Below are 25143 nucleotides of genomic sequence, written 5' to 3'. Positions count from 1 at the left end.
GTTTTATTACAACCCTTAATATTACTTAAAGATAGTTAAATAAAATAATTGGAGGGCTATATCACAAAATAACTTTACTTTTAACCTTTATCACAAAGGAGCACTTATTTTGCAAAATGGCATTTCGAAATTCCTTCCTTTTGTGAATGTGTTTTTCAGTGGTCCCACCATCATCTCATGAATTTTTATATTATCCACAGAAATTGACCTATTTTTTGTGAAATTGGTTCTTTTTACATAAAAAGTTTTTCAAATTTAAACAAAATTAGATTCAAACAAAATTGGGTAAATGTATTTAGTTTTCATGAAAACGACATTTTTCCAGTGAAATGACATAATTTTTGCATAAAAAATAAAAATTCATGAATATCATATAAAGAAAAAAAATTCATGAAGTATCATATTTTTTTTCTCTGCAAAATGGATATAAAAAAACTGTAAATTTGCAAAAGTAACGTCCAAAAAGTCAAAGTTACTCCAAAGGTAGCGGTCATTAATTGTTATGAGGAAAAGCAGCTCTCCAAATTGAAAGTTATGGCAGTTGATAGCGAGTTCTGAGGCACAGGAAAAACTAACAACATATACACCAGTCAAATTCTGAGGCTGAAACAGAAGCACAAATCAAACCCCAACAAATTAGGGTTCAAGAAATCAAATCCTGCGGTATTCGCTATTCACGTTGATTTCCGAATTTTCTTGTAAGTAATCTCATTTCTTCACCTATCTAATTATCGTTGTTCAACAGTACAGTAGCTTTTGGATCTTTTTCTACTTTTACACCGGACGCAGTTTCCTTTAGTTTTGTTTCAAATTGATTATTATCTGATTCCGAGGTTCATTGAGCGTGCATGTCTTTTGAGGAAGGAAAAGAGTTATCACTGAATGATGAACCCTAAAGCTGTGGAAATCATCAAATTTGCATATAAGTTCGTGAATTAAATGTTCATTACCATAGACTGTTTATAGAACCATCATTTTAGTTAATGCTGAATTGCTGATTCTCCTTTCTTATAATCACTAAAAACTATGACCTTGAATGCCAATTTATCTCAATATTCGTAGTCTAATGCTGCATTTGTATTCAGTTTCTGCATCCTCTGTTAATTTGCTTTGATTAATATACTAATCATAGTATCATGACACAAATTGGTGTCAGGTTCATATACATAACAGTAGAAAAGAAAGCATATCTGTCTAAAACAAAGGAAAAGTCAACATCATCTGTGTTCAATTCATACAAAAGAATGTCAGTAACCACCATTACAGCATCCACAAACAGTAGTGTGTGTGGATCTACCAATGCTTCAAGGAGGCACTTGAGACTGAAAAGAAGCCACATAATCTTTGGGACTGTAAAAAGATTCCTTTCACACCAATGTGTACAAAATTACCCTTTCACAAGCCCTTCAGATATATCTGGACAAAGAAATACAAGGGTTGAAGCAGGTTGGTTTTTTAAAGGTGGAGGTGAACAGGGTTCAGATGCGAGTTTAGAGCATAGTGATAGTGCCAATGAGGATATACTCATATTCTTTTACCAGTTGGATTTGGCAACTAGAGTACAGGTTTTTCACATGCTTCATTCTTTGTATTATTATTATTGTTATTATTATATAGAGATATCTCTAATTTGCTTATCAAGTTCTACACCTTCTCTTGTTTGTAGTATGCATTGAATTTGGAGGAGTATGATATTGCAAAACAGTTGAGAAACAAACTCAATGAGGTTTGATAATCTAGTTCAGCTCTTATGGTTGTAATGTTTCATTTAGCACATAGTTTATGAGTGTTTGGTATGCTGGAATCAGGGAGGGAATGGAATGGTTCATTCCAGGGGACCATTCTTGAAGGAATATGATTCCTATGCTTTTGTTAATCTTCATTCAATATCTGTATTGGCTTACAGTTGTAATGTTTTGTGTAAGGTTGAAGCTGAAGTGATAAAGCAACAAGAAACAAAGAGGGGATTATCCATAAAAAGTGAAGCTCAAGACAAGGGATTAAGCTTGTTACGCATCCGGTGAGTTTTTATATAATACTATATTTTTATAGCTTCATCCAGGTATATCTTTTTAAATAATGTTTATATAATATTCTTTTTCATTTTTTATGTATATATATTTTCTCCTGCAGAGCAGACCTGCAGAAAGCAATTCAGAATGAAAATTATTCATTGGCAGCTGAATTACGTGATCAAATTTCCAAACTTGAGGCTGATTCATTGGCTGCATCAATAAAAGCACAAGCTTTTCAAAATGCTCAATTTGAATTTCGTTTAGGCCAGAAAGTCAGACACAAAAAATTTGGTATATGTTTTTTCAGTTTCTTTTTCTTATTAAGACATTAATTATAGTTTGAAATATATAAAAGGTGTTGATGATGTTTATTTTATGATTGTGGTGATAAAAGGATACAGAGGTGTGGTTTGTGGAATGGATCCAGTGTGCTGTGAAACAAAATCATGGATGGAAACTGCAAATGTTGACCAGTTGACTCGTGGTCCTGATCAGCCATATTATCAGGTCTCACCAAAACCTCCATTCCATTATAGATCTCTTTAATTTCTAATTTTCATCAAAAATTTTGTTGATTACTTTAATTCTTAACTATCATAATCAGTCTATTGTATGGTTTATTTTTTCTTTGGTTATTTTCTTGCAGATTTTGGTTGATGTACATGAAGACCCCAATCTATTGGTAGCATATGGTAAGTTTTTTCCTCATACAATTTCATAACCTAATTCCAAATTCCAATTTTAGCCTTAAAATATTATTTACTTTTGTTTCTTCGATTTTCTTAGTTCCAGAGGAAAATTTACTGGCTCCAGAAGAACCAGATAAGGTAAGTATTCATATATTAATTTACTAGACTCGACAAAGCTTTCGAGGGCTATTTTCGATTTTGAGAATGACAAGGGCATTTACGTCTTTTGCACAAAAAGTTGCATTTTTGTCCGATTGACTTGACGTGAGACTTGTTGTGTTTTGTCGTGTTTATATGCAGGCTAGGTTTGATCATCCGTACGCATCCTTTTTATTTTATGGTATGGATTCGGCTGGAGATTTTATTCCAGTGAAGCAACTGCGTGAGAAGTACAATAGACCACGACACGAGGTGCCATATGATCCAAAGGATGAGAGGGCCGGAGGTGATGCTTGAACGGATGTAATCCAAGCAGTTGATGTGATCTTGTAGTGGTTGCTGCAAAAACCTCATGGCTTGTAGTCGTATAGATAGAATGTATATATTTTTGTACTTGGATTAAGGATGGTTTCTTTTCTTGTTGTTCTTGAAGAATAGCAAGTTGAATGCTGGATTTTTCAAATTCAATTTGTGAATTTGGCAAGATAGAGAAAAGATACAAGTTCAACCTTCAATATCAAGAATCCATCCAGGACCACGAGTCAGAGAAAAAGACAAATTTTGTTAATTCCCATTAGCTTTTTCTAAAATTTAGACAATAAAAAAATTAAGGTTTTTTTTTCATAAACAGCTCACTAATTTCGCAGGTCCCACTTGTGAAATGTATAAAATGTAGGGGTTTGAAAAAAAAAATCACAGATAAAAATGCAATAAAATTAGTCCTTCCGATTAACTGATTAGAAATCTTAAAATATAATTAAATAATATGCATACTAGAGTTCCAACTATATATTGTATTTATATATAATATAAAAATCCATATAAACATTGATTTATTTCGACAAACATTAATTTATTTAGACAAACTTTTCCCATAATAATAATAATAATAATAATAATAATAATAATAATAATAATATAAGCAGGGCCGACCGGTTGATTTTAAGGACCCTGTGCTAAGAAGAAAAATATGGCTCTAAATACAATTTTTTAATATATAAGGAAAACAAACTTAAAACGGTGAATTGTCGTTATGGAAAACATAAAAGTAAATAAATCAATTAAAAAGGAACATATGAAATTTTATAAAAAGTTCAAAGACTAATTATGTAACTTCTAAAACTGATTTGTTAACTGTAACTTGAATTTAAAACATCAAAATGTTGTAAAAAAGAAATAATAATAATATATTATAAACAGGGCCGGCCGGTTGATTTTAAGGGTCATGTGCTAAGAAGAAAAATGACCATAAATACAATTTTTTTAATATATAAGTAAATAAATCAATTAAAAAGGAACATATGAAATTTTATAAAAAGTTCAAAGACTAATTATGTAACTTCTAAAACTGATTTCACAACGGGTTGATTATTAAATATATAACATAATGTAATGGTCAATAGTGTAACTTGAATTTAAAATATCAAAATATTCTAGGACCTACATTGGTTTTAAATAAAGGACATGTTTATGCCAATTGGGCTACCCAAACTATATGTAATATCTTGAATAAACTCATATATATATATATATATATATATATATATATATATATATATATATATATATATATATATATAGTTATTAAATATATAATTTATTTAAAACTCCGCCCTCATAATAAGTTATTTCATTAGTTTGCTTGATCTATTCCATATATCCATTTTATTTTTTCGACATTACGTTTTATCCAATCAAATACATCCTTACAGATTTCCTTGTAAAAATAAAAGGTAAATAAAATTAAAACGAAAATGGGTACACGTAAAACTTTTTGTAACAATAAGTCATGGAGTGACTATAAATGCCAGTTGATTTTGGTTGAACTCGCCCTCCAGAATTATCTTTCACGTACCAAAGATCAACCAAATTCCTCAAATCTGATTCCAGATTCATGCGTCTCTCTGCGAAGATTTAAGAACCATCAAAATGACACAGTACATGCCCTTATTCAGATCTTGCTACACCACAAGAACACTCACTCAACTCCATGCTCATCTCCTTGTCACAGGCCAACACAGAAGCCATCTCGCTTCAACTAAACTTATTGAATCATACGCCCAAATCGGTCCTCTCGATTCTGCAAAACTCGTATTTCAAACCTTCCCTAGACCAGATTCTTTCATGTATGGTGTTTTGATCAAGCGCTATGTTTGGCACGGATTATTCACAGAAGCTGTTAATTTATACTACAATATGTTGCACGAACTAACCCTCATCAGCAGCTTCATATTCCCATCCGTTTTAAGAGCTTGTTCTGGTTCTCGTCATTTGGATGTTGGCCAAACTGTTCATGGAAGGATAATCAAGAGTGGACTTGAATCAGATCCTGTAGTTCAAACCTCATTGCTCAACATGTATGGAGAAGCATCCTACTTGAGTCACGCACGTAAGGTGTTCGATGAAATGCATGAAAGAGATATTGTCTCCTGGAGCTCCATCATTTCAATGCATATTCGTAACAGTCAAGCAATTCAAGGGTTGAAATTGTTTCGCCAAATGGTAACAGATGGACATGAACCAGATTATGTGACTCTACTTAGTATAGCAGAAGCATGTGGTGAATTGTGTTTAGGGCTACAATCGAAATCAATTCACAGCTACACAATAACAAGAAACATCAAAAGCAACGATAATAACACATTGATAAACTCTCTGGTTGCTATGTATGGAAAATGTGGAGAATTGTATACTGCTGAGACTCTTTTCAACCTTGTTTCCACTCATTGTACTTCATCATGGACAGCCATGATCACATGCTACAATCACAATGGTTACTTTCAAGAAGCATTGGAGGTTTTTAACAAAATGCAAGAATCTAAAACAGAACCAAATGCAATCACAATGATGGGCATTCTTTCTTCTTGTGCTAGACTAAGTTCTCTAAAACAAGGTAAGTCAATTCATGGTTTTGTTATTAGAAAACACCTCGACCCTGATAACAACATTCTTGAATCATCACTGATCGATTTGTATGCCAATTGTGGAAAATTGACTTCTTGCCACAAGATTTTCGATACAGCTAAAAACAGACATCTAGTTTCATGGAATATGGTTATATCAGGTTACACTCGTGAAGGGATGTTTGATCACACGTTAGATCTTTTCAAACAAATGATGTCATGCAAAATATCACCAGATGAATTCACTATAGCAAGTGTTGTATCCACTTGTGGTAACTTAAATTACTTTAATCATGGAACTCAGATTCATGGGTATGCTACTAAAACCGGGATTTTGAATGAATTTGTCCACAATTCGCTCATTGACATGTATGCTAAATGTGGTTTTGTGAATATAGCATATAACATATTCAACAACATGGATCATAAAAGTGTCGTGACATGGAACTCTATGATGTGGGGTTTTTCTTATAATGGCAACTTAATCGAGGCCATGAATCTTTTTGATCATATGTTCTTGGAAGATCTAGAAATGGATGAGGTCACTTTCTTGAATGCGATTCAAACCTGTTCAGATTTGAGGCATCTCAAAAAGGGAAAATGGATTCATCATAAGCTCATTACGAATGTTGATAGATATATAGATACATATATTGATACCGCTTTAGTTGATATGTATGCAAAATGTGGTGATCTTTTCATGGCTCAACGTGTTTTTGACATGATGTCAAACAAAAGTGTCGTGTCATGGAGTGCCATGATTGATGCTTATGGAATGCATGGATACGTTGACTTTGCTATCTCAGTTTTTGATGAAATGATAAAGTCAAAGATGAAACCGAATGGAATCACATTCATGAACATTCTCTCTGCTTGTAGTCATGCGGGATATGTAGAAAAGGGTAAGTTTTATTTCGAATCCATGAAAGATTTTGGAGTTGAACCGAATTTGGAACATTATTCTTGCTTGATTGATCTTTTAAGTCGAGCGGGTCATCTTGATGACGCATACGGAATCATCAATTCCATTCCGTTTCCACCCAATTCTGGCGTATGGGGTTCTTTGCTAAACGGGTGTCGGATTCATAGAAGACTAGACATAATGAACAGAATTCAAGAAAATCTTGAAAAGATTGATGACACGGGTTACTACACTTTGTTGTCTAATATATCAGCCGAAGGGCAAGATTGGAAACAATTTGAAAATGTGAGGTCAAAGATGAAAACCACAGGTCTCAGAAAGCTTCAAGGGTGTAGCATGATTCAAACCAGATAAATTTACACTGCATCCAGGCGATTTCTTTATCTTTTTCATGTTCATCAACTCGCGTAACTTTAAAACTTGATTCCATCTTCCATCTGAAGCGTATAAATTTGATATGAGAATATAATATGAAGCATCAATTGGATTTTGGTCAAACATCCACGTCATCACAGCTTCACCAAGGTCAAACCTCGAGTGCATACTACATCCATGGAGAAATGATCCCAACAAGGTGACATCAGGTCTAACAGGCATTTTCTTGATGAAGTTAAATGCTTCTTCAAGGTTTCCATAACGAGCCAATAAGTCCACTAAAGACCCGTAGTGCTTCATTTTTGGAACAAATTCAAATTCTTTTGTAATCAAATCGAAAAACTTCAATCCTTCAATCATTCCGGTGTGACTACAAGCGGAAAGAATCGATGTAAATGTTGCATCAGTTGGATCCAAGTTTTCTTTCAGCATATCATTAAAAAGTTCCATGGAGGCACTACAATCGCCTTGTATCCCATGCCCATTAATCAACGCGTTCCATGAAACTGTATTTCTCTGAGGCATTTTATCAAACACGTGGCGTGCGGTTTTTAGTTTTCCGAATTTGGCATAGAAGTTGACAAGTGATGTCCCGATATAAACATTGTCAAATGAAAGGAACCCTTTAATGGAGTAAGCGTGAAGTGAAGAACCAAGATGAAGATCAAAACAAGAAAGAAGTGACACCAAAGTAACTTCATCCGGATGAAAACCTTTGGATCTCATTTGATTAAATAATCTTGTGACTTCATAAGTACAACCAATTTTGGCGTACCCGTTTATAATCGAATTCCATGACACCAAATCTTTGTTTGAAATAGTATCGAATAAATAACGAGCTTCTTTAATCATCTCACATTTTGCATACATGTCCACGAGAGCATTTCTCACATTACCATCTTCTAACCCTAACTTAACCCCTAAAGAATGTATCACTTTACCTAATTTCGAATCACCCAATTGTGAACACGCGGATATCACACTTGAAATTGTGACCGAATTCGGTAAAATATCGATCCAATTTTTGTCTGTAAACAATGTAATTGCTTCATTCGGGTACCCGTTTTGCGTGTACCCAACAATCATGGTTGTCCAAGTGACAAGATCGACACTTGGACAGCCAATCATGGCTTCTTGATGCTCGTTAAAAACAGATCGAGCATCAAGAGTTGCCCCACATTTCACATACATGTCTACAAGAGAACTTACCACATGTGAATTGAGACCAATTCCACTCTTTATAGCATACCCATGAACCCATTTTCCTTGATGTAAAGCTCTTAACTTTGTACAAGCTGAAACGATGCTCCCAAATGTATGTTGATTGCCTTGTATTAATCCACTTCTCATACTATTGAACACCATGAAAGCTTCTTTAGGACATCCATTTTGCACATAAGAAACTATCATAGAAGTCCAAGAAACAACATCTTTATCAATAATATCATCGAAAACTCTTCGTGAACACTTAATATGACCACATTTGGCATACATATCTACAAGACTTGTCAAAACAAAACCATCGGGGTTTCCTGCTTTCACGATATGACAATGAACTTTTTTTCCTTCATTAATATCTCGCAGCTTTGTACATGCCTTGACTACGATCGAAAAGACAACATTGTCATGTTCTTTGAGGCATTTCGTCATACACCTGTAGAACATGATAGTTTCAAGGTGTAGATCGTTTAGGAAATACCATCTGATCATTACTTTACATGAGAACATATCTGGGTTTGGCATTTGGTCGAACACGAGGCGGGCGGTTTTCGTGTCCCCAAACGAACCATATAAACTAACGAGCTTGATTTGCAAATTGAGTTGGGTTGAGTGGCCATCTACTATGAGCAAAGAGTGCAGTTCCTTGAGTGAGGACAGAGTTGTGCATGAACTCAAGAGAGAAAATAAGGGGATCGAGGAGACGGAGTTGCTGTAAGCTTTGGTCGGATCAAGTTCTTGATGGGTTGTTGATGGAATTAGGGTTGTGTAATGGAACCTGGTGTGGAGAAATTTGGAGCGATGGAAGCATATCTGAAGTACATTTTTCAACTTTTTCATGGTGGTTCGTTTGAATGCGTTGTTTGAGTTGCGGGGGGACCAACTGTCACGACTTCTTTATTCTCACGTCTTAAAACAACCATTAATTTATTACCAATTTAGCTAAATTTTCAACCCTTATAAATGTTGAAAATAATAAGATATTAATTATAAAAAATAATAACTTTTAGACTACCCTTGATATATAAATTTGTAATTATGTTGAACCATATTATGAAATATATATCTATCAAAATCATATAATTCAATAATATTTACCAGTTGTTTGCGTTTAAATAAAACTAAACATGGTTTTCAATTTAATATTACAATTTAACGTCACGGTTGATTAATTTAGAAATTTACTTACTTATTGATTTTTTAAAATTTCAATTATGATGATGAACTGATATATAATACATTGTTTGTAAGTTAACACAATGTAATTTTTTTATGTTAATTAATTAAAAACCATTTATTTGAAAAAATAAATTATAATAAAAAATATGGTAATGTAATATAATTTATAGTTTTATGTTATTGTAAATTATTATCATTATTAATTAATTTTAAAATAATGTATTATTATAAAAAAGTTATAAAAGACTAAAATTTTGTTTTTTCCTTGCCTTTATTTTCTATTAACTAATTGTCATTAGAAATTTAAAAAGTCACGAGAAAGTTTATTAGAAATTTGAAAGGTTACTGCAAGTAAAATTTCCTTTTCTATAATAGAGTGTATATAAATTCGGTAAATCATAACATTTTGAGTAAATTACATAAATAGTCCATATAGTTTTCTTGAAATTGCAACTTTAGTCCAAGTAATTTTTTTGTACCATTTGTCCTTAATTTTTGATTTTCTTACACATGTAGTCCTTTTTACAAAGGACGTAAAGGAAACTTCATTAACCATCACCAGACATGCCCTGCACACAAGGACTATCTGGTCCTAATGTTTTTACCTCTCTGACTGTGTATTGCATCCACTACAAGTTATAATTAAGGGCTATGTGATCAAATCACATCCCTAAAAGCCGGACACTAGTTTCAAGAAAGCATATTATCTTTTGAGTCCAAACGCATGCCCTCACCCATGACTACGTCTACTTTCTTCGGCTGATGATATTGCGTTTTTCGATATTGTGAAATATCGATCAATTGTTGGTGCGCTCCAATATGTGACTATGTCTTGGACCGACATCACATTTATGGTCAACAAAGTGTGTCAATTAATGCATGACCCAACAGAGTGTTGGATTAGTGTCTAAGTCCATAACTATATTTGGTATGTACTTAACCCGGTTGTAGCATGGTCCTTTTGGGTTGCCTTCACCAAAGCAACTTGATAGGATGATTTATGGAGAGAAAGGATATTATGGTTTATTAATATATTATGAGAATAATATATTAAAAGAGAAATCATATTGTTTAATTAATATTAGTCAAGAATTAATTAAGAATTAATTTTGTGGCTAAAAAAGATTAATTAAATAAAGGGGACTAGAATTGCAGTTATAAGATAATTGAGTTTTGGGCTGTGGATCCTTATGGATATGAGGGTGGACGAAATTAGGGTGGAAGCCCACCTTGGAATCGTCCAAGCCTTATTCCAGAAGGTTCTTTGAACTGCTTAAGGCCTAAGTTATCAATTAGGGTTTTGGCTGAAACCCTGGCAGCTCAAGTATATAAGGACCCCTAGGGCTACAGATTTCGGCTACCAGAAACCCTAAGAAGTTCTTGGAGCCAAAATTGTGCATCCATTCCCTCTCTTCTAGTTCATCTTCTTGCCTTGGTGTTTGTAAGCCATTAGAGGTATTACACTTGTGATATTAGGCCCTCAAAGCTTGAAGATTCTTGCAACAATCAAGAGGTAAACATCTAAATCTGTTTTATATGTTAATTCGACTTTGACATGCTAGATCTAGGGTTTGTAGTCTTTGGATAAATTTGCATGTACAATAGAGAAACCTAGATCCAAAGCTTTAGGGTTTTGTATGTACACATAGGAACGTTCTTTTGCTCAAAACCCATCAGTGGTATCAGAGCCTTGCTTGGTTTCTATTGTATTTGATGCATTGTATGTTTGTTCATCGCTTAAAATCGATTTTCTTTCCTTCTGCCTGACAAACTCGTCGAGTCCCAAAGTGTACTCGACGAGTTAGATGAACTCGGCGAGTTCTGTAAGGGACTCGGCGAGTCGGGGAGTCAGACAGAGGGAATTTCGGGATTTTTGCTTATTTTGACTTGGGATAATTAACATAATTGTTTTTAATTAATAAAATCCGAATTTTATTGATTCTATGTGATTATCTTTGTCAAAATAAAAAATCCTTATCAATTAATTAGATAATTATTGTCTTATTTGATAAACATTAATTATTTGAATTATTTGATCAATTATCTTGCATGAAATTGAATTAGGTCAAAATTAGATAATCACAAATTAAATGTTTAATTATATTATTTGAATTTTGATCTAGATAGTTTTGAAATGTTTCAAAACTTGCCCTCAAGTTTTGGAATTTGAATTTTTGATTAAAAAGTTTATTTTGAAATAATTAAATTCCAAACCCTAAAATTTTACAAGTTTAAAATTCACCCCTATACTATTATAATATTATAAGAATAATTATTATATATGTATAAGATAAATGCTAGTCTTACCGTTAGTAGGCCTCGTTCACGAAGCCGATCTATAAGGGGGGTATAAGGTTGCTGCCTATAAAATAGCAGTTTAATGGGTATCCACTCTCACCCACCGCTTCCTTGATTGGTGGAGGGTCGTTAGCCGAACGGGTAGGATAGGGAAACTAAATTCCTCATTAAAAGTATAATGATAAATAAAGTAACTAAATGTTTTTTATAAAATTCCCAATCTTAGTTACTTTAGGAAAAATGTGAAAATGATGCTATTCCATTAAATTACACTTTGTACCCTTGCCAAGACGTTAGTGGAGCGTATGTGGTTAACCGGCACACTAATATGGGTCTAGCAAAGGTGGCAAAGGGTGACTCGATGTTTGTCATAGATCAATAGAGCGTGTGTGGCTAACCGACACATTGATTAGGTGACTGTAACATCGAGGGCACCATGTACATTTGCATGGTTATTCACACCTTATTTGTGATCCTCGGTATCCCAGTCACAAACTTGAAGGGCATATCGAGATTTAAGCATGCCATTGAAAAGTTCAATGAATCTCAAAAGATCTAGGAGTTTTCAATACATTTAAAACTTAATTTTCTTTTCGTTTTTCATGGTGGAAATTAGTGAATCGTCATTCACTTACCTTCAAATTATTTGTTGTTTAGATTACGACATCCCTCTTCTAAATTGCAAATAATGTTGTTGGATCCTAGCCCTAATTTCTCATTTGGGTGTTTAATTGGGGATTCTTGTCTAATCAAACTTTGTCTTTTTTCCCTTTAATATGTCTAACTCGAACAACAACAACACTTCAGGCTCAACCCCTTTAGGCTCATTCTCACCCATGAGTTTGTGTGGGAGGGTGATTTTTGATGGGACCAATTTCAATGATTGGATCCGCAACATCTGCATGGTCACCCGCTACGAGGACAAGGAGTATGTTCTCGATGAAAAGCTGAAGGAGGTCAACGTCAACATTGCTACTCCCGAGGAGATCGCTGCCTTTGAGGCCCACGAGCGTGATGCTACGAAAGTCCATTGCATCATGCTCGCGACTATGACTACCGAACTCCAAAAGACCTACGAGGACTTCTACCCCTATGAAATGCATCAGGATTTACTGGACAGGTACCACCAAAACGCCAGGCAGGAAAGGTACGAGATCATCACTTCGATGATCACGACCAAGATGAGGGACGGAGAGTCTGTCACTGCTCATCTCTAGAGAATGCAGAGATATGTTGACCGTCTGCTGAAGTTAAATGTTAACTTCGATGAAGAGCTGGCGATTGATATTATTCTTCATTCCCTGCCTCCTTGCTACAACCAGTCCCACATGACCTACCACTACTAGAAAAACAGCCTTTTACGACCGCAATCAATGACACGTGCTGATAGAGGACACGCATTTGTGCATGCCCTAAAAATTGATGTCAGTTTCCAAAATATGAAGCATAGAGGACATGGATTTTTGCGTGCCCTAAAATTAGTGTCTAATAAAAAAAACACGGAGGGCACCTTAAATAAAATGTGCTTCGTCTAACCATGTCGTTTTATTAATTTTAATGAAACGCGCGTTTCATCCCAAGATGGAAATGAAATCCCAAAAATTAAAAAGCCTGCTTTGTTTCCACCGGCTGAAAACCCTAGCTCATCCCCGCCGAAATCCCCCTTTCTTTCTTTCTTCTCTCTCGATTCTCAAACCTCCACCGCTTCACTTCTCCACATCTGCTCTCCAACTTTGCATTTCCAGCGCGATCCTCCCACATCTTCGCATCTTCGTCGCTTGTTCTTATAACTTCTCCACATCTGCTCTCCAACTTCTGCTTATCTTTCTCTATACGCCCGGTTCTTGTTCGACGACCGGAGATTGAGACACTGTTGGTGGACCGAGCAAGGCCATCCACCGCTGGGTAGACCCTCACACCACCCACCTCTGACCACAACTCCTTCTCCCATTCATCTTGCCCTCTATGATGAACCTCCCCCAACCTGCAATATGGGAGCAATGGTGGGTACTAAATCGTCATGGACGTGATCGCAAAGCAAACTCAGAACCGCGTTGCTGGTGGCTACCAGATCGACCATGGTCAATCAGCCCAGTCTCTGTCTTAGGTTCGTATTCTTTTTTTAGGTTATTCTTCCATTAAAGAACTTACTTTGCTTAGATCGTTGATAATTTTTGTTTCTTTTTTATGAATATGTTTGCGTTGAGGTTTTAAGTTAACTGTCATGAATGCTTTGGCAGCTAGTCCTACCAAAACGAGCACAAGATTTCCACTCTTGAATTTGATCGTGATAGGAAATCTATGGGGGTTATTGTATCCTCAAACTATGGGAAAAAGTCCCTGCTTGTAAAGGTAAAAGTAAAACAATCCCATATTTGGTTTTAGGGTTTTTTTTTCTCATTTTAATGCCTAATGTTTGTCTAAACGGAAAGCATTAACAAAATAGGTGGTAAATTTTTGACAGGGTGTTGTTGAGAACTTGTTAGAAAGAAGCTCCTACATCCAATTGTCCTCAAGTGCATTACGTGTATCGGGTTTTTCATACAAAGATGACCCTTTAGAGTTTGCAACATATAATGGGGATGAAGAACATCCTGCTCATAAACTTTTACTTAATCCTGCCTCTTACCCTTTAATCGAAAGTAATCTAACCTTCGCTGGCTTAGCAGGACTTCGGGTAAGCAATTAATTCGCTGGCTTAGCAGGACTTGTGATGGTGTGAATGATGCACCTGCTTTGAAATTGGCTGATATTGGGATTGCAATGGGCATTGCTGGAACTGAGGTATGTGTATTCTAATAGAGATGATGAATGTAATCTATTTGTAGACATAAATTTAATGTGAATCTTTTTGGGTTTTTTTTTCTCCAGATTGCTAGCATCTTTCTAACTGCTGCCATTGGGATTCCAAAAGACCTGATTGCAGTTCAGTGTCTATAGGTGAATCTGGTTACGGATGGCCCACCTGCAACAGCCTTGGGTTTTAATCCACCAGAAAAATACATCATGAAAAAAGCCCCTCGCAGTAGTGACGATTCCTTGATTGCGAATCTATTGTTCATTTGGTGTGCTTATGTGATTGTAATATGACAAGGTAACCTCTTGATTTCAGTTGTCTGTTATGCTTTACTCCTGATCACATTTGTCTTTTTGACTATGTTCATTATATACATATATTGATGCATAATAAACAAAGATTGCTTCTAAGTTCTAACTTCTTCTAACAAACTACTTTTTGCTCCATGGAGGCAGCCAAGGAAGAAATAAGCAAAAAGACGGATACTCCCTTGGATTTGGATCCATTGTTGCTTTTATGATAAGTGCTGTAAGCTTCTCATTCATGGACATCCTATTTTTATCAATTTTACATTATCACATCATTATCACATTAGAGTTAGTCCTTATTCTTGTCCTGAATGGAATTTTAGGTAATTAACTTTTTTTTTATGTTACAGAAATAGTAAAATCTTTACTTTTTTTTTCTTTGATTTAGAGAGCTTGGCTTTTGAAACTTTTAGCACAGCTGGAATTCAGTGCTTTCCAGTTTTTGCTCAATTTAGTGCTTCGAACACCAGCTTATCAGGTTTGTTTCTGTGTTAAATGTTAAGTTTCATACTTCTATTTATTTATTTATTTCTTTATGAATGTAAGTTGATATGAATTGTGAAATAGGAGGACAGAACTTGTCTTGTTGTGTTAAGATGCAGGGTTTGTCAAATAGGAGGACTGAAGCAAAAAGTATAAATATAGAGAGTTCCCGCTCACACAGTGTGTTCGCTTGATTGCGAATCTATTGTTCATTTGGTGTGCTTATGTGTTAATAATATTGTGTGGTGATTTGTAGGTACTACTGGCACTTGATAGGATTGAACAAAAATGGTAACAATTTGCTCACTGTGATAACACTATAAAGATATGAAAAGGAATTAATTTGGACTATTTTTGCAATATGTGATGAGGTTTTATAGTATTACAGGGAATCACACTACTGTTGGAAGCTCTTTCTTCTTTTAAGGGAGTCATTTAGGAGATAGCTTGCTAGTGCAGTTCCATTGTGGGGCAGGGTCCTTGAACTCTAAGATGAGTTTCATTATTAATTTATTTATTTCCATTTATCCTTGAAATCTAAGATGAGTTTCATTATTAATTATTATTAATATAAATTGTTTTCATAATGTTTCACTAGCGCTGTTGGAGTGCTAGCCAAAAGTTGAGAAATCCATCTATCAGAATCATTTTTCCTACTATTGAGAGGGTAAAAATGTCAAGTTGTGGACTTTTGGCTTCAAAATACATCCTGTGTTTCACACAAGTAGGATCACTAGCTGAATTTTGATGATGTATATATTTGTTATATTATTTTGTAAATCTATGTATTGAATTAATTTTGTTGTTGAACAGAAAAGTTGCGACATGGTGAGACATTTGGGTATACTTCACGATGTGGTTCCTCATCATGTTGATAGAGTCGGGCATCCTATATATGTTAAGGTAATTTAAATAGCAACTTTGAGCATTTCTCTGCCTTAACTTAAACTAGATAGAACTAGCATCAAGGATAAATGGAAATAAATAAATTAATAAGAAGATGTTCCTGATGAATTTGCATCACTCAAAAATAAAATCCACCATTTTTGCTAGTGATTTGTTATTCATGTGGTGCGACTGACACGTGTCAGCAGTAAATGTAAGTACTAAGTATAGTTATTCTCATTTTTACATATTGGGATTTGTTGGTTTATGTGAATCTAATGGTGCATTATTCAAATTTGTAGGTCTTGTTGATGTGCATAGTGTCAAGCAAAGTAGCTCGGATGTTGTGAAGGTGGGCAACAAGTTCTTGTAGTTCAACTATTATTTGTTGATGACTTTCATCTCTTTCACATTTGATGTATTACATTTGTCTACTATTGGAATGATTATTTGTATGACATTAACTTTTGTGCAATGGATTGTATTTTTTGTTTATGGTATTTTATTTTCTATTATGAGACATGAAATGCAAATTTAATTTGAAAATTAGTAAATCTATAAATAACTTTTTTTTTAAAAAAATTAAAATTACGATACGCAAAAATGTGTGTCATCTTCATTTATGATAGGCCTTTCTTGACAGCGGCTTTAATGATACGCATTGTGTGTCATAAATGCGCGTCGTCCATAGACGACGCGCAAAAGCGTGTCATCTCTCGTTATGACAGGGTCTTCCTTGACACACATTTGCGCGTCGTCTGAGCGTTTTACGACACACATTGCGCGTCGTAAAAGGCTGTTTTTCTAGTAGTGTACCACATGAACAAAGAGAAGGTCATGTTGAGCAAGCTTCAAAGCCTGTTGAGGACTACTGAGAGCAACCTCAAGGACAAATATGATGCATCAAATCCTGCTACTGTTGCCCCCGTCTTGGATATTAGGCAGGGGAAGGGTAAGAAGAGGAAGGCTCCTTCAAAGATCCACCATAAGGGAAAGTCCCATGATGGTATCTCTTCTAGTGGAACCAAGGCTGGCTCCACTGCACCCTCCTCTAACCCGAAGGATGCAGAGTGCTACCACTGCCATGACAAAGGGAATTGGAAACAAAGCTGCCCGAAGTATCTGCTTGACATCAAGGATGGAAAGATAAAACCATCCTACGCAGGTACTTATACTATTCAATCTAATGACTCATCGCATGCTATTTCTTGGGTTCTTGATACAGGATGTGGTTTTCACATTTGTTCTGATTTGAAGGGTCTAAGAAGAAATAGGGATGTGGAGCATAGGAAGATAAACTTGATCATGGGGAACAGAAGATCGTCGTCTGTCACCAAGATTGGAGTTTACTCTTTAGTGCTTAGTAGTGGGTTAGGACTAGAGTTGAATAATTGTTGCTATTCTCCAGAAATGGCTAGAAACATCATTTTTTTTCATGGTTTATATAAACAAGGATTTAGATTTTCGTTTGATAATGAAAAAGGTTCTATTAATGCTTTCTTTAATGGTGTTTTCTATTTTGAAGCATTGCCTTGTAATGGAATATATGAAACTGTGATGGTTGTAGACAATTTAGGAAATGATGTGTTGCATATCGATTCTTCCAATGATTTGGATAAAGCATGATTGTGGCATTATTGTCTTGGACATGTCAACAAGAAACACATAGCCCAACTCCAAAAGGATGGAGTGTTGGAGTCATTCGACCTTAGGGACGATGACGTGTGCGAGTCTTGTTTACTTGGAAAGATGACCAAGTCACCCTTCTCTGGCACTTGTGAAAGGGGTGAGGGTTTATTAGATCTCATACTCACCAATGTGTGTGGGCCCTTTAGATCCACCACAAGGGATGCAAGTCGCTTCTACGTGACTTTTACCGATGATTATAGCAGATATGGCTATATCTACTTAATCAGACACAAGTCAGAAACCTTTGAAAAGTTCAAAGAGTTTAAGCAAGAAGTGGAGAATCAGTTGGGCAGGAAAATCAAGATGCTTCGATCTGATCGAGGTGGAGAGTACCTTAGTCTTGAATTCCACAACTACCTCAAGGAATTCGGAATAGTTTCGCAATTGACGCCACCCAGGACACCGCAGTTGAATGGTGTAGCTGAGAGGCGTAATCAAACCTTGTTGGACATGGTTCGTTCCATGATGATTCGTTCTTTGCTACCTATCTCATTCTGGGGGTATGCCTTAGAGACTGCCACCCATATCCTTAACTTAGTCCCTACAAAGAAGGTTGCCAAAACACCTCACGAAATGTGGACAGGGAAATCTCCCTCGTTGGCACATATCAAGGTTTGGGGCTGTGAGGTTTTCGTAAGACGAGAGACTCATGACAAGCTCGAACCTCGTAGTGAGCGGTGTATTTTTATCGGCTATCCATAGAAGTCCTTTGGATATCTCTTCTATAGACCGAGTGACAATGTTGTCTTAATTGCGACGAGAGGGGTTTTCCGAGAGCGAGAACTCATAAGCCAAGGGGACAATAGGAGGAAAATCGATCTTGAAGAGCTTCAAGAATCGGACGATGAAGGAACCTCAAACACTGGCGCTCAACCCGAGGAGGAAACTCCTGTTGAACCGATTGACGAGTCCTTACCTCTTAGACGTTCCAATAGAGTTAGTGTTCCACCCTAGTTTTATGGTTTCCATATTACTAAAGAAGGGGATACGTTATTATTGATAGTACACTAGTAAATTTGGATGAACCTAACAGCTATAAGGAAGCCATGGCAGGCCCGCAGTCTGCGAAATGGAAAGAGGTTATGGACAGCAAGATTCAGTTCATGTATGAGAACCAAGTTTGGAATTTGGTTGACAATGTGCCAGGTCGTAAGACGGTCGGGTGAAAATGGATCTTCAAGAAGAAGACCGACATGGATGGGAAAGTGCACACTTATAAAGCGCGATTGGTTGCGAACGGCTTTACTCAAACTCCCGGAGTTGACTATGATCAGACCTTCTCACTGTTTGCGAAGATAAAGTCTATCAGGGTGATGCTAGTCATTGCTGCATTTCATGACTATGAAGTATAGCAAATGGATGTCAAAATCGCTTTTCTCAATGGGAAGTTGGCTGGGGATGTTTACATGAGTCAGCCAGAGGGTTTTGTCGATGCGAAGCATCCTAATAGAGTGTGTAAGCTTGATAAATCCATTTATGGATTAAAACAAGCATCTCGCAGATGGAATTTTTGTTTCGATGAGAAAGTCAAAGAGTTTGGTTTTCTGCGAAGCGAGGATGAGTCATGTGTATATGTCAAAGCCAGTGGGAGTATAGTTAACTTCCTCGTATTGTATATCGATGACATACTACTCAAAGGAAACGACATCCCAACCCTACAGGAAGTTAAGTCTTGGCTTGGGAAGTGTTTCACTATGAAGGACCTCGGAGAGGCTGCTTATATTCTGGGAATAAGGATAGTAAGAAACAGGAGTAAAAGACTAATAGGACTTAGTCAGAATACTTACTTGGACAAGGTACTAAAACGTTTTAGTATGAAGAATTCCAAGAAAGGGGAGTTACCGATCCAAAGCAACACCAAATTGAGTAAGACTCAAAGCCCGAGTACCGAAGTCGAGATGGCAGAGATGAGCCGAATACCTTACGCTTCCGAAGTTGGCTCAATCATGTATGCCATGACTTGTACTCGCCCTGATGTGGCCTTCTCTTTGAGCATGGTCAGCAGATATCAAGGGAACCTTGGCAGAGCACATTGGACTGCGGTCAATAATATTCTGAAGTACCTTTGGAGGACCAAGGAATGGTTTCTAGTCCTCAGTGGGAGTGATAACTTAAGGGTGTGAGGGTATAGTGGAACCAGTTTTCAGACAGACCGAGATAATTATCGATCTCAGTCAGGCTGGGTCTTTACCCTAAATAGAGAAGTAGTGACTTGGAAAAGTTCCAAGCAGGAGATAGTAGTTGATTCACCGTGCGAATCAGAGTACATAGCAGCGAGCGAAGCGTCAAAGGAGGCGATATGGTTGAAGAACTTCATCGGAGACCTTGGAGTTGTGCCAGCCATAAAGGAGCCTATGGAAATTTTCTGCGTAACGAAGGTGTGGTTGCCTTGAAGAAGGAACCGAGGGATCATGGCAGATCTTGACATATCGACAGGAAATATCACTTTATCATACATCGGGTGGAAGAGGGACTCCACGTAGTGAAGAGGGTATCGTCAGAAGATAACCCAGCAGATCCCCTTACGAAGGGACTGAGTAGGGTTAAGCACTTGCAGCACGCTAGGAGCATTGGGCTGAAGGACGATATTAGTTTAGATTATATAGTTTCGAAACGTGTAATAGATAAATTGTAATTAACATTTGATGATTAAATAAAGGAGTATTATTTATAATTAAAGTTACTGTCTTGTGTTAATTATTTACCTATTGTTTCACTTTGCATGTTTTGACTTCCTGAATAATAAGATTATTCGAACAATCTATAGTCGCTCGTACTTTGGAAGTAGGTATAAAAGAAGATTGTCATGAATTGATTTGCAGATTGTCTAAAGTGTATTAGACATAGCAAAGGTTTGTTGCGACATTCATGAGTGCTTATGAAATAAGATTTGAGCATTGGATTAAACCCACGCTTGCTGGTATCACTTCATGGAATTTATCACGAGTGATCGCAAGACGATAATATCATATAATCTTTAAACCTAGATATATGGTTTATTGTTTGCAAGTTGGTTGTGCATTGATGATGTGTAAACGTATCAGTAACTTGATGTTATAAAACACATTATTGTGCATGATTTGATGAGTAAATAGTAAATGCATATAAGTCGAAGTTTATCTGTTCCTTTTATCCTAAGAGGGTAAAAGGGATATATGGGCCCCTCGATTATTTGGTTTGACTTATGTGTTGGGCCCGGTCAGGACTGAATTGATGTGTTCAATTAATTTCTATGTCAGACGAATCAGAGATCGAGAAACCAACTACTGGACAATAAGTATGACTATGTTCCATGTAATTGTCCGCACAATATCTTAAACGGAGGATTATACGATCCCTTGTGTAAAGGACGAGTCAGAGTTCGACAACAGCTTTTGAGAGCTACGATTGCTAAATCGGATCCTGAAGTCGTACTTGCATTTATAGTTATTAGACTTATCCAAGTGAGAGACTGTTGGATTAGTGTCTAAGTCCATAACTATATTTGGTATGTACTTGACCCGGTTGTAGCATGATCCTTTTGGGTTGCCTTCACCAAAGCAACTTGATAGGATGATTTATGGAGAGAAAGGATATTATGGTTTATTAACATATTATGAGAATAATATATTAAAAAAGAAATCATATTGTTTAATTAATATTAGTCAAGAATTAATAAATAATTAATTTTGTGGCTAAAAGAGATTAATTAAATAAAGGGGACTAGAATTGCAATTATAAGATAATTGAGTTTTGGACTGTGGATCCTTATGGATATGAGGGTGGACGAAATTAGGGTGTATGGAAGCCCACCTTGGAATCGTCCAAGCCTTATTCCAGAAGGTTCTTTGGACTGCTTTAGGCCTAAATATCCAATTAGGGTTTTAGCTGAAACCCTAGCAGCTCAAGTATATAAGGACCCCTAGGGCTACAAATTTCAGCTACCAGAAACCCTAAGAAGTTCTTAGAGCCGAAATTGTGCATCCATTCCCTCTCTTCTAGATCATCTTCTTGCCTTGGTGTTTGTAAGCCATTAGAGGTATTACACTTGTGATACTAGGCCCTTAAAGCTTGAAGATTCTTGCAACAATCAAGAGGTAAACATCTAAATCTGTTTTATATGTTAATTCGACTTTGACATGCTAGATCTAGGGTTTGTAAGCTTTGGATAATTTTGCATGTACAATAGAGAAACCTAGATCCAAAGCTTTAGGGTTTTGCATGTGCACATAGGAACGTTCTTTTGCTCAAAACCCATCACAGAGAACTGTTTGTGCGTAGTTAAGTGGGTTCTATGTTATCTTCATGAAACTGTTGATCATTATATGTTTATTCGTCAAACCTTAATCTATGTGTATTGGCAAAACATTAAAATATTTGGCAAAACATTTCCAAGGATACCATCTCTTCTTTCACGACTTACTCGAATGTTGATTGGGAAAGCTGCTCAGACTATCGTTGGTATAATAACTTAAATTATTTGGCTCTAAGATCTTATTAATGAACCTAGCATCCATATACTCGCATATCCATTTTATGGTGTAACAATTTAGGTGTAACTTACCTCTGCGTCAATTCTATCTTCCATGCCCAAACAAAGCATATGGAAGTTGATTTTCACTTTATTAGAGAAAAGGTTGATCAAGGAAGTCTTTGTGTAGAATTTATATCTACAGATGATCATATTGTTGACATCTTCATAAAACCATTGTCAACTCCTAGATCTCTTTTCCCACAATCCAAGTTGCATGTCGTCCACCACCTCCGCTTGGGGGGGGGGGTATTAGAATAGTTTAGTTATGTTTATAAATATCCTAATCTTGATGATACATAATGTGTAACATCTCTCTCTCTCTCTCTCTATATATATATATATATATATATATATATATATATATATATATATATATATATATATATATATATATATATATAAAGATCTATCTTTACATCATAACATACAATCAGTATACAAGATACCACAATTTATTAACAACCATCGATTTTTGGAACACACTGAATTCTGATGTGCTTAAGGTGGCGATGATATTGACTCACAAGGTTTCTTAAATGGTTTCCAAATATGATGTAAAAACTTGGAGGAAAACATCGATAATAGTGATAACTCATATTTTTATCAAACATCTGTGTCGTTGGTCTGATGGTTGATGTGTCACTAGTTTCAATGGAAGGTAGTGGTGGGTGATTATGGGTAGGGGTGTTCGTTTGGATGGATCAATTTGATCCGATATGATCAAGTAAATCCAAATAGATTTTGGTTTTCAAAACATTGATCTGAATAGTCCAAACTAAATTCAAATCCGATGTGTGTACAGTAGTACAGTGAAGGTAGGGCCTTCCTTCCAAAACAGAACTACCTAAAAATATTTAATCCATAGTTGTAAGCACAAAGCTTAGCGAGTTCCCCAAAACAACACATACAATAATACACATACAATGCATACAAATAAGGCTCTCGACTCTAGTGTGATGTGAATTATGAGAATTTGATTTGGCATGCGGAATTAAAGAACACAGTGATTTCGGTGCTAAAAGATGTATTCGATCATAGGAATGAGTACAAAAAGGGTACTAGACTAGAACTTCATAAATATCTAACTTACTAGTCACTATGAACTACATCTCTCAAGCACACCTCTACAAGTGGTATGGAACCCAACTTATATAGAGGTGTTTACATGACTCTCTCTCTCTCTCTCTCTATCTCTCTATCTATCTATCTATCTATCTATCTATCTATCTATCTATCTATCTATCTATCTATCTCTATCTCATGTCACAAGGCTATACTACCGCATGCAAGTGGGTCTGCATGAGTCAAACCATTACAAAGTCATACATGGATAACTTTGCACCCCAACATTCTCCCTCTCAAAGTTAGGAATGGATGACCCGCTTCAAATCTTCCAAAATCGAGCAACTTCACGAACCAAGCCTCAAGCGTGACATGTGTAGAAATGAACTTTAAATCTTCAATTCTTCAATGACTTTCCAATCCGGGTTCTAGAGTGTGAGATCGTACAAACCAAGCATCAAAAGGCAATTAGGAGTATCCAAATCTCCAAAAAATTACCCAATTTTAAGCATAAAAGCACACCCCAAAAATCTTCAATAAATCCAAACCCATCATGAACCGGCAAAACCCAAATAACTTCCGAATCTCCAATCAAATCACTTCATAAACTTTTTTGCTCAAGGTCACTTCGGTCTTCAAGTACGCGTAATATGAAAAATTCAACTTTCGAATTCCCATATTTAAATCTCTCCCTTTTTTTATAATTAAAAAATGATTATAAACTTTCGAACACATTAATAAACCATTTATTTAATTTATTATTCACATAATAAATTAATCTCTCTCTCCAAAAAAATCATCTTGTCTAATTGCTAGGTTTGAGGGCAACCCAAAAGGATTGTGCTACTATCAATTCAAGTATATACTAATTTTAGTTATGAGCTTAGACACCTAATCCAACACTTATATCCAAGGAAAGGTATTGAGGAGCTCTACAGACCTATCTAACTACTTTTGACTTAAAACATACTGAACTAAAATCTTTAATTCACAAAAGAAGTCTGAAACACCACTTGTCCCATTTTACCTTTTGACTCCAAAGCACAAACCAAAGTTTTGAATCACATAATCTACATTTACCACGTCTAAATAGGTCTAAACCTCTCTTTCCCCAAAGCCTGAATGTGACATCCCCATTTTCACGTCCAGAAAAGACCGATCTTGTGTATGCTTTATAAAAACCAGAGTATTTCTTTTAAGAAAAATGTTGCGGAATTTGTTCCCAGAAAAACACGATAAATACGTTATCAAAGCATTTCCGAAGAAATGTATTTTATTCCTTTTAAAACGTTGGGATGTCATTGTCAATACAGAAACATGAGCATAAACAGAGCTTACATTCATTATCACTAGTGATTTATATCTCCTTAATCTCTCAGTGTAATGTAACTTCATATCGACACATGTGATACAAATAAGCTGGAGTGGGTCGGGTTGGGAAACCTGGTGAGTACATAGGGTTTTCAACCCACAATAATATAATTATTATGTTTAAACATCAAAAAATCAACCCAATTACCCATCCCCATTATCTTCTTAAGGATTTACCCTAAGAATCAGCTATTCCTCGTTCATTCATTCCTAAGGATCATCCTAAGGAAACGGCACGAAGTCCTACGTTGCCACAGTTGTCAAGCACAACTGCTAA

General features: G+C 35.9%; 3 protein-coding genes across 3 annotated transcripts; 2 read left to right on the top strand and 1 right to left on the bottom strand.

The window, feature by feature from the left end:
- Positions 1-515: 515 nt before the first annotated feature.
- On the top strand, positions 516-3378 carry LOC145134055 (uvrB/uvrC motif-containing protein). The gene is made up of 9 exons (XM_079068976.1): positions 516-698; positions 1157-1565; positions 1667-1726; positions 1926-2020; positions 2134-2306; positions 2410-2522; positions 2662-2707; positions 2802-2842; positions 3005-3378. The coding sequence occupies exons 2-9, from the start codon at positions 1245-1247 to the stop codon at positions 3158-3160; spliced, it is 1005 nt and encodes a 334-aa protein (XP_078925102.1). The 5' UTR covers positions 516-698; positions 1157-1244; the 3' UTR covers positions 3161-3378.
- A 1244-nt stretch (positions 3379-4622) lies between these two features.
- LOC145134035 (Tetratricopeptide repeat (TPR)-like superfamily protein) lies at positions 4623-8368 on the top strand. The gene has a single exon (XM_079068961.1). It carries the CDS (start codon positions 4793-4795, stop codon positions 7040-7042), a length of 2250 nt encoding a protein of 749 aa, XP_078925087.1. The 5' UTR covers positions 4623-4792; the 3' UTR covers positions 7043-8368.
- Positions 7102-9121, bottom strand: LOC145130547 (Pentatricopeptide repeat (PPR) superfamily protein). Its single transcript, XM_079065327.1, has 2 exons — positions 7202-9121; positions 7102-7125 (listed from the first exon to the last, which is right to left on the bottom strand). The coding sequence occupies exons 1-2, from the start codon at positions 9119-9121 to the stop codon at positions 7102-7104; spliced, it is 1944 nt and encodes a 647-aa protein (XP_078921453.1).
- Between the last annotated feature and the right edge of the window lie 16022 nt (positions 9122-25143).

This window comes from Lactuca virosa, chromosome 8 (genome assembly GCF_052849685.1).
Source record: "Lactuca virosa cultivar CGN04683 chromosome 8, Lactuca_virosa_CGN04683_v6, whole genome shotgun sequence".
In the NCBI taxonomy this organism is placed as follows: Eukaryota; Viridiplantae; Streptophyta; class Magnoliopsida; order Asterales; family Asteraceae; genus Lactuca; species Lactuca virosa.
Note: the sequence above shows the minus strand (reverse complement) of the source record. Positions and strands in the feature narration are given on the sequence as shown.